Raw genomic sequence first — 10,653 nt, forward strand, 5'->3', positions numbered from 1 at the left:
TCTTTCCCTTTCCCCATCTCCCTCTGTTCCTTATCCTCTTGCTGGCTTTTTTTCCTTTAATCCTTCCTCCCGCATTTTCTTTCCATTTCTCTTTATGCCCTTCAGTCTTTTCATATATTCCTGTCGGTGAGAAAGACAGTCACTTGGTTTTCCCAGTTTCCTGATTAGTGTGAAGTTGACAACGAACATCATTCCTACCCGCTCCCTTCTTCTGAACCATTCATACAGCCTGCGCAGCTCTCACCAATTTACTGAATATGGTCCACCCTGCTTGTTCTGCCACTGCTGGAAAATCCACTTATACGTCTGGCATCAGCTGCTATTTCCCTTTCTGTAAAAGGAGATAGAGAAAAGAGGAGAAACTGCAAGGCTCACAGCTCCAGGATGGCATCTCTCAGGAAGAGCAAGATTTTCAGGGTCAGGGGTGAGGGCAGGAAAGAGCGCTGTTTCCGTGGGTTGAGTCTAGAATAGTAATAGACCCCAAAACGGCCCCAGTGCTTTATAACTCTTGCCCCACACCTGCTCCCGGCCCAGCTCTCCAAGAGAAATGTCAGGTGTTGGCGGAGATATGCGGCCTCTCGGGGACTCTCCAGGGTTTCCCTCCTGACCGCGGGTGCCCAGAGCTTGCATGAGAGTTCTGCTGACTGGTGTCTGTAGCGCCTCCCCTGCGGTCAGGCTTTTGCTTTTCCTTTCATTTCGTTTTAACCCCCAAACTGCAATGTGTCTTTAATTGGCTGAAAAATACCTATATTTCATTCCCAAACCTTGCATCCTTAGGGCTTCTGTCCTGAAATAAACATACGACGTCGTGGTTTCTCTTTGTGCTTTGAGTTGATGCGCTCTGTGCCTGGTGCTTTACCTTTGTTCGCATGCGGTGGTGTGCCATGTGCTGAAATCCACGCCTAAAACCTGTCTGCCTTGGTTTGTGTAGAAATCTCCCAAGGTGGAAGAAGAAGAGGCGGAGGAGACAGAAAAGCAGCCAGACCCACTTCATCAGATCATACTCCACTTTAGCCGCAATGCTCTCACAGAGAGGAGGTCAGCACTGCCGGAGCGCCCTGCTCGTCCCAGGCACAGGCACAGCTGTGTCGACCCCAAACCGTCCTCCCGCAGGTTGCAGTGTGCACAGAGGGGATGCCAGATTTGAGCAGCCCTCCTTGCTGCTCTGTTCTTGGCCATCAAGAAACCTCTAGGGGAACTACCTAAGCCCTTTCATCATAACGCCTGACACTGAGTCTGAAGATGAAGGAGCCTGAAATTGTCACTTCATCCCTGAATTCCCTGTCAAGCCAATGCTGATTCAGATTTTCACAGTGGTTTCTAAGAATCGGGGTGAGGGAGGGAGTTTCTAATTAATTCACTAGTACATTGAAGATTTATACGGCACTTGGTCTTTTCTGCTGGGTCCAAAGGTAGCCTGCTAAATATTTCCTCCATTCTTTCCAGCAAACTGGAAGACGACCCTTTGTACACCTCCTATGCCAGCATGATGGCCAAGGTACACGTGGGTTTTCTGCCCGTTGTCTCAGTCTTTCTATTTCCCTTAGACCTCTTCAGGCACATGAAAACTGTCACAGTAAGCAGCAGGCCTGGGACTGGGTCATGGCCTGGGCTCCAGGCCTCGCACAATTCATGTGCCATACGGGCAGCATTAATAAACCACTCTCCCATCATCCTATAGAAACCTTGAAGCTTTGCAGAAACAGTGGGTCTGGTGGCTGGGTTCTCATGACGCTTCTAAGCCAGCTAATCAGGGCTTAGGCATCCAGATCATCCTCGCATTTTTACTCAGTGCTCAGGACACGTCCAGCAGTTCAGACACATCTGTAGGTGAAGGAAGTTCGGTACGTTTGGAAACAGGCTTAGAGACTAGGGGAAGTTCCTAGTGCTCTGGAAGAGATGGAGTGGCCAGAGATGATGTTTCTGTGTCACAGAGAGGGACGGTGGCCTCTGGAATGCCAAGTGGTTAAGCAAACTGCTGCTTCTCAAATGGGAGAGCTTCATGTCGGGCAGCAAGGGGGGTAGGTTGGGGTACAGGAGCGCCCATCCCTCTACCAGCTGCACCACGGGGTCACTTTGGGATTCACAGCCTGGGTTTCCCTAATCTTTTGTCCAAGCCCCTGGTTCTTGTTGAGAAAGGCCAGCTCCCTGTGCTCTTGTCTCTCGATTTACACCAGAACTGTACTAAGTAGGAGAGTTCAGGTCTGTGGTTAAACCAGATGGGTCCCCATTGACTGTGTGATCTCGGCGTTCCCATTTCTCATTTCTGAACCCCTTGGTAACTGCAAAGGTGGCCTTTATAGTTGAATGTTGCCTGCAGTGGTCCAAATGTTCTTGCTTTTACGGAGTGCTGAGGTCCTGAGGTATCTGTGAATTACATCCTGTCCCCTTCCCTCACACAGCAGAGTCTTGTTTACAAGGCTCACCTTTTTGTTTTGTTTTGTTTTGTTAGCATCTTTATTGGAGTATAATGTACTCCAATAAATGGAGTACAATGGTGTGTTAGTTTCTGCTGTATAACAAAGTGAACCAGCCATACATATACATAGGAGGCTCACCTTTAATTTGATTGTCTGTCTCCTCCTCTCCCTGCTGCATGGAATTCAGAGTTGTCAGAGTGGGGAAGACGAAGAAGGGGAGGAAGACAAGGAAAAAACGTTTGAAGTAAGTTCTCACTAAGATTGAAGCCAGCAGGAGGGCCTTCAGGGGTGGGTGCTGACATTAGCCACATGGCTCACCCACCACATGTGTCTGGTGGCAAATACATTAGTTGTGGTTGCTGTCTGTCTCTTGGCTTAATGAGAGGTAGCAGGCAGCCAGTCAGTCAGCAAACGGCCCCACAGGTTTGCTTTTCTGGAAAATCTCCTACATCTACCCAAGTGTGGTCATAACAGGGGCCGTAGAAGGGCACATTCAAACATTCAAAAGTGAAAATTCACAGCAGTAGAGACACTGGATGGTTTTTTGCACCGTTATTCTGTAAACGTACTTAATAACAATCTTAATTTTGAGGCAGTGCAGGACCCTGAATCTCTCAAGATAGAACGACATGAGTTTACTTGTACTGTTTTATAGACAAAGTATACAACAGTAAAAGTAAATGAAGACAATTACAGTTCTGGAAAGCCTTGACGTTCTAGCATCTCGTATCTGGTAGAGTCTCATTTAAGTGTGGTCTGAGCATTCTGGGTAAGTGGTTGTTTCCTACACTCCGACAGATAAACTCCAGCTGAGCCCTCAGCAGGTTTTCCTGTATGACTGAACATTGAAAACAAGCACATCTTAATCTGGGGTCACTTCCTATAATTATAGTATCACAGGGGAACAGACTGTGTTACCTATCAGTACAAAAAGTAGAAAATTCAGCATCAAAAGGTGAGTAAATTATGGGTGGACAGTTTTGGAAAGCTGGACAGCATCTAAAAATAACCTTCCAGAGTCTGTTTTGTTCAAAATTGTTTGTTGCCTTCTTAGGCAAGTAAAGATTCTCTCCACTCACCTGACCACGGTGGATTCTCTGGGGGTAAACAAATCTTTTTCCGCTTTTTTTGTTTGTTTGTTTGTTTCTAGGAGAAAGAAATGGAAAAGCAGAAAACCCTCTATCAGCAAGCTCGGCTGCACGAGCGTGGAGCCGCAGAGATGGTCCTTCAGATGATAAGCGCCAGCAAAGGTGATTTCTGAGATTTCTACACGGGCCCCTGAACTACCACAGAGATGTCACACCATGACGTGACGTCATTATTAACGGGTCCTGGTAAAGCCCAGTCGATGTGATTTACCCTCTGTTTCCTTGGTGATTCAACGGAATCTTTACCACGGCAGGTGAGATGAGCCCCATGGTGGTTGAGACTCTGAAGCTGGGGATCGCCATTCTGAATGGGGGCAACGCTGGCGTGCAGCAGGTAATGGGGGCTTGCAGGAGGTGGGGCAGACTTCCTGGTGTATTTCCATTTGACAGCTGTCACACTTCAGGGAAGAGATGTTGACTCTGCTACAGAGGTGGCCACCCAGAATCACCTTTGCTGCTATTTTGTCCTTAGTGACCAGTTATATCAGAGTAACTGGGAACACAGCTAAAACCAGGACTAGGAGTCTTTAGACAAAGGTGTGCTTAGTAAAGAGGGCTTACCTAGGGTTCAAAAAGAAAAACATTACATCTTTTTCATCATTTCTACAAAACTATGCTCTAGAGGAAGTTTTCTAAGCCTTAGGTTTTTATTTCAACCCTTTCCCTTATTAGCTGCCTTACTGTGAGCAAAAGGGGCCTGATCAGTTAAGTGGGGTTCATAACCCCACACACCTATTGTTCGTTCACTCATTTATTTATTCATTTATTTAACAGCTGTTTAGTGATTGTTGACTATGCACTAGGGCCAGGCTCTCTTCTGTGGGTAGAGGGTGTAGCGGTGAATAATGCAAATACAAAACCCTGCCATCATGCATTAAATGAGAGAACACACAGAGACATAGAAAGTGGAGTGTGTGGCACATGGAGTTCATTCAGCAATCTGAATTGGAACTGGCTACAGGAGATAGAAATGCACTGGTGTCTCCTGAGTACTCCAGGCTCTGGCTAAAAATAAAAGCATCTGTGTGCACAGGAAAATGAAATTTCAAAGACTTTTGGCATTCATAAGGGTTATATCCCAGGGCCTTTGAGAATTTCCAAATCCATGACTACCATTATTGCGTATAATTTTTCCCAGGCTTTAACTCATCACAAACAAATTTCTCATTAAGAACTACCATTTTCAAAGGCACCCCTCACTTTCTGTTCTCTTCCACCACCACCCCTTCAGTCGACTTTCTTACAGAGCCCTTTAAAAAAAAAAAAAAAGGAAAAAAAGAAAATTCTTATTATGTCACACAAAGTTCCTGGCTTGTCAGTAACAGAGAACAGAGGAAACTAAGTCTTATTGTGAGAGAGATACTGAGCTCTCAACTAGGCTCATTAGTAGGTAAGCTCCTTGCTCCAGTGCGTTAAAATCATTGCACGAGCTGTTCAGATTATACCTCAGCAACCGTAAACATTACTCCATCCCAGTCCTGGCACCTGTTCCCAAATAGAAGAGGCTTCAAACAGTAAATCTATGAATGTCAAAGATCCACTGTACTGTCAATACCAGTGGACCTTTATAAAATAAAACATCTGCCCTAAAATATTCTGGTTCCATAAGTGGAGGGTGGCGCTCAGGCACACTGAAGGTTTAAGTCCACAGGTGGAGTATCTCGATGCTTACCCAGGGTTACAGACCACCATCCTGGATCTGACTCGGTGTACCTGCATGGCTGCCATCTGTCCATCACAATTAGGAGGGTTAGTACGTGTCCCATAGTTTTCATTGTTTTTCCCTTTTAAATGTGTCTCCCTTGCAGAAAATGCTAGATTACCTAAAGGAGAAAAAGGATGCTGGGTTCTTTCAAAGCCTTTCTGGTCTTATGCAGTCTTGCAGGTAAATATGGGAAAACCACCCATAGCATTTTTTTTAAGTTCTTCACTATTCAGGGAAAGGGGAATGGGGTGGGGGAGGGCCACAGAATAAACTGGCTTGTCATGGAATTATTGCGAAAGGAGTACCTACTTCCGAAAGCTAAGAGGATGGGTATTGTTCCTCCAGCCCTCAGGATTACCTTCAAATAGCATTCAGAAGGGAAAATGTAATCTACACAACACACACACACACACACACACACACACACACACACACACACACACACACACACACACACACACACACACACACACACACCTACCTACCTACCTACCTATCTACCTACCAACCCCTGTTTGGTGTTTGAATCGCCCTTCCCTCCTTTTTTCTTAGGTTGTTTTATTTGGAGCTGAGTGTGAGTTTCTCTTAAACATGTATGCTCATAAAAGTCAAACTAGAAAAGAATGGAAAAGAGGAGGAATCCCTCAGTATGACTCAAGGCTATGTGTTCGTTAGACCCATTAGGCACTTTGTTAATCCTTAACAGTTCTTTGAGCCTGAATAGATATTTTGTGGGTACATATTTTGACACATCCATTTTGACAGAGGCACATCCTGACATGAGAACATTTTGACATTGTCTGAAAAACAAAGCATTAAACTTTCCATTTATACTACCCAGTTGTGTAAGCCTCCCCTCATGGCTGAACCCTCTGACAGATGAACAATAGGTAACCAAAAGTCGTAAGGTTACCATACCTGCTCATTTCAGAAACAAGCCAGCAATCTTTCTAAGAAAAGTGTCAGCTTATTCTCCGAGATTCATATGTATTTTGAACCGTCTGCAGCTCATTCTGAAAGAAGTCAAAGTTATAATTATCTAGCTCGTTTGCCTCCAATTAATAATTCTTAAACTTGGAACGTTAGTCCAATTGAAAATTTGTAGAATGGATGTTCTTGTTTTGGTGGACTTCATAATATTTCTAGTCATATTGGATTGGGTAAATATTGTACCCTGGGGTTATACGGAGCATATTTGAGCTGCAGTACAGTCCCTTGTCCTCAGCTCCATTTTTCCCCCACCGACAGCCAATTCATTTATTACCTCCCTCAGGAAAAGAAAATGTAATATTGCCAGACCTGACTCACTGAGGGTGAAATAGTACATGTGGACTCAAAGATGGTGAAAATCAAGGCAGTTCGGTCCCATATTGCTCATGATATTCTCAATTAAATTTCTAAGAGTTCTCTTGGTAGTCTGTAGTACTTAATATTGCTAAGATAATTTATAATGATGGCTTAGAGGGACAGGTGACATACCCTTAGAGGCCAACTGAGTTCTAACCGAAGTTTTAAGGTATTTTAATGTTTTTTTTTTTTGCTGATTATAAAAATAATATGTATTTGTAAAATAGTTAAGCATTGAAGAAATCAGAACATTTGAAATGGGTATTTCAGGATGGAGCAAGGGTCAGAAATGTCCACTGCACAGATTGTCTCCTGAATCAGCAGTGATGCTTCAAAGTAGCTATGTCCAAATGTCCTGTTTCCGTATTTTCCTCCCAAAATCAAAGTATAATTTTGTATTATCAAGCAGACCCTTTTTATAGCAGGGTCTGGGGAAAACCAACATAATGGCAGTAGGAATTTTCACTTTCTCTTTAAAATTCATCTAAATTACAGAACATATGTGACTCCCTAAAAGGGGAAAAGGGGTGTTGGATTTTTCCCCAAAGTCTTTCCAATCCATCAGTCATTTCCTTTGCCCAGTGATAAAAGGAAGAGGAGGTTTTGCAGAATCTTACTGGACTCAGCCATAAGCTTCTCTAAGGTCTATATCCTTGTGAGACTTTGTGGTCTTATGTTCCATAAAATCTTTATTGGCTAAGGAGTTAGACCCTATTAGAGAAATAGAGTGAGCCCCAGCTGGAAATCACATGATCATTATTCTCATTGTAGCTTTGCGGTTGTCCTAGAGGTTCCTGGCTAAGCAGGCTTTGTTGGTGGCTGTGGCTGGGAAGGTTGTGGAAGGTGAGGACAAAAACGAAAGCCAACTTGTCACAGGTTCAGGAGCACCTAGGGACACCATTGCCTCTAGAAAGCGTGATCTTGGCTACTTTTGGCTCCTGAATGATAGAATAAAAGGGTGTGGCCCTTCAAAGTCTGAAACTTTGGGGCTTCCCTGGTGGCGCAGTGGTTGAGAGTCCGCCTGCCGATGCAGGGGTCACGGGTTCGTGCCCCGGTCCGGGAAGATCCCGTGTGCCGCGGAGCGGCTGGGCCCGTGAACCGTGGCCGCTGAGCCTGCGTGTCTGGAGCCTGTGCTCCGCAACGGGAGAGGCCACAACAGAGAGAGGCCCGCGTACCGCAAAAAAAAAAAAAAAAAAAAAAAAAAAATCTGAAACTTTGTAGCTCTCTCCGTCGGTATTCATCCTAAGCACTAAAAGCCACTATTCCTTGTGATTCTCAGAGAAAGTAGGTAAATGTGGAAGGTGAACATGAATTAATACAGTTTAAAGTAAACTTTCCCTTAAGAAATCTTAGAAACAGATTATTCCTTCTTGATTTGGAAAGCCTTTCTAAATCTTCATCCATAAGAAGGGACTCAAACTGGACAAACAGTGACAATCACATACATGTTTCTGACCCCTGTCCTTGCACACGGCAAGGGCTGTGAGCTCCAGGCATCCTTGGACAACACTGCTTAGCACAAACCCAGGGAATCATTAGACCCTCAACCATATACCACAATACGTTGGTGCATTTATGATAATGCAAGGAGGGGGTATTCTTAGTTGATGGGTTCATTGATGTTAAAAACCCATTTTCCCAGTGCGTGTAGCCCTGAACCTTGTTTTCTTTCGTCTGTTACAAGTGTCCTTGATTTGAATGCATTTGAGAGGCAGAATAAAGCTGAAGGCCTGGGGATGGTTACTGAGGAAGGAACACGTAAGTAACTGATGCAGGTGAAGGCTGCTCTGTTTCCAATTAAAATCCTAGTTAACTGTTTCTGGTTAGAGCCCCTGTTCACTGCTGCTTAACCTCCAAGGACTTGCTCCATTTCAGCAAGATGTTGCCATCCGTAGTTTTGATAAGGCATCTCCAGGCTGGTGTGTTCACAGAACGAGTATTAGCTAAAGAGAGCCTGTCTTGATGTTTGTGGTTTTCTTACTCTGTATTCTTCTGTTTTTCTCTTATGGCTAGTCATCGTTCGTGAGCGTGGTAAGTTTGAGTTTCCGGCCCGAGCTCCTACCGTGTGTGTGAGTCCTAAGAGATCTTATTTAATTGGCTCAGCACAGACGCATTTTCGGCTTGGTGGTCGCATGTTGAGTTTAACTCAGCAGTTTGTTGTTTAATTAAAGAAGTGTCTTCCATCTTCCAAAGCATGTGTTCTGGACTGTGAATCATTACTGCCTAGTTGTTTTCCTTCCAAATGCATCCCGGGGCTAGCGATTCTAGCTTTGTTGGGTGTTGCCTCAGTTCCAGTTTTAATTGGGTCTGTCACCATTCATCCACAGTTCCCTTTCCACACTGTTCTGACACAGCTCCTTTAGCATTTTTGCAGTCATGTGTGGTGGAAGGTATTCTATGTGGAAAAGCCAAACAGATGCTCACCAGTATTCTGTGTTTTCAAGGTGAAAAAGTACTCCAGAATGATGAGTTTACACGAGATCTCTTTAGATTCCTACAGTTACTTTGTGAAGGACATAACAGTGGTAAGTGGAACAGATTTGATTTGTCAAGGGACAACAACATTCAGGTACAAAATTTTGATTCATGTCAGGTTGCCACATTCAATACAGCCAGTTGCTAATTTAAGGACAACAGTTAATCCATTCCTTAATAAGAAACCCTATGTAACATGGCCTTTAACTTCATGGCTAATGTTATTCAGTGCCACCCAGGCTGAGTTGCTTCCAGAATCTTCAGATGTTGGAGCTAAACACCCGCCCCTTGCTGTCAAGTCCCTCAGGGCTCATTAAGTGCAGTTTCCGGTGCCGCTGGGATGGGAGGGCTCAGGGCAGTGCTCTGTCCTTCAGGACCTAAACAGTGTGCCCTTGTAAGGCTTTTCACGTGGTGAGTCTCTTCTGAGCTCAGCCAAGAAGAAGCTTAGAGCCACCTGCTCTGCAGGGGTGGACTCTGACCCAACCCTGGTGTTCTCAGATTTCCAGAACTTCCTGCGGACTCAGATGGGCAACACCACCACCGTGAACGTCATCATCAGTACCGTGGACTACCTTCTGCGTCTGCAGGTGAGTGGGCGTTGGATGGTAGCACACCTCACATACACTTCCGGAAGCTAAAGACAGTTACACAGCCTCAGGGACGGCCCAGGATACAGTCCAGCCCCAGCAAGGAAGGTCTTGTAATCTTATGTCCACACACTTACGGGAAGTCAAATACCTAAATGTGAGTTTGAAGACTGAAGTCGGGGGAGTGGTTAACTACCAAATCTTCTGTTATAAACTGCTGATTCACTTTAGTTTTGCCAGTGTAAGCTTAGCCACAGTACTCCAGGCAAGCTGTGCATGGGAACAGACTTTCACTAGGAAAAAGAGGTACAGAAAGCGGGAATAAGATGGGTTCACAAGTTCTTAGTTGTTGAGACGTCATCTGGTTGAATTGTTTGAAGGAAAATCCAAATAATGTCAAGAAAATCTGCACAAACATAAAAAAGGATGCCCTCTTCTCTTTGCTCATTCCTCAGTTCTGCCACTCACCAGTTCATGACCTGGAGCAGTCTGTTTAACCTCCTGGTGTTCCAATTTCCTCATCTATAAAACGAGTAGTCCTGTCTCATTGGGTGGTGGTAAAGATGGAGAGGTCTAATACATGTAACGTGCTCAGAACAACGCCCGGCACTTACGGTGTCAGCTATTATGTTGCTGAACATAATAGGTCCAGCTGAATGCTGCCCTCTCTTCTATCTGTTCTTTCCTGCGGAGGGGGAATATCTGTACTTAAAAGGTGCTCAGGGTCAGATACCTCTGTGCTTCTTCAGAGTCCCAGGCTCCTGTCATAACAAAGTGGTCACAGAAATGTAGGACGGGGCTTCCCTGGTGGCGCAGTGGTTGAGGGTCCGTATGCCGATGCAGGGGACACGGGTTCGTGCCCCGGTCCGGGAAGATCCCACGTGCCGCGGAGCGGCTGGGCCCGTGAGCCATGGCCGCTGGGCCTGCGCGTCCGGAGCCTGTGCTCCGCGATGGGAGAGGCCACAACAGTG

The 10,653-nt window shown here is 45.2% G+C and overlaps 1 protein-coding gene across 1 annotated transcript in view; it reads left to right on the top strand.

Moving 5' to 3' along the window:
- RYR3 (ryanodine receptor 3) overlaps positions 1-10,653 on the top strand; it is a 394,047-nt gene that overhangs the window by 348,839 nt on the left and 34,555 nt on the right. Inside the window, exons 79-88 of the mRNA XM_007462557.1 lie at positions 932-1,038; positions 1,447-1,498; positions 2,608-2,664; positions 3,571-3,670; positions 3,823-3,902; positions 5,377-5,453; positions 8,305-8,378; positions 8,634-8,651; positions 9,065-9,145; positions 9,594-9,682. Of these exons, the coding sequence (XP_007462619.1) occupies positions 932-1,038; positions 1,447-1,498; positions 2,608-2,664; positions 3,571-3,670; positions 3,823-3,902; positions 5,377-5,453; positions 8,305-8,378; positions 8,634-8,651; positions 9,065-9,145; positions 9,594-9,682 (735 nt within the window). The remainder of the gene's footprint in view (positions 1-931; positions 1,039-1,446; positions 1,499-2,607; positions 2,665-3,570; positions 3,671-3,822; positions 3,903-5,376; positions 5,454-8,304; positions 8,379-8,633; positions 8,652-9,064; positions 9,146-9,593; positions 9,683-10,653) is intronic.

The sequence above is a fragment of the Lipotes vexillifer genome, unplaced genomic scaffold (genome assembly GCF_000442215.2).
Source record: "Lipotes vexillifer unplaced genomic scaffold, Lipotes_vexillifer_v1.1 scaffold164, whole genome shotgun sequence".
NCBI classification, from domain to species: Eukaryota; Metazoa; Chordata; class Mammalia; order Artiodactyla; family Lipotidae; genus Lipotes; species Lipotes vexillifer.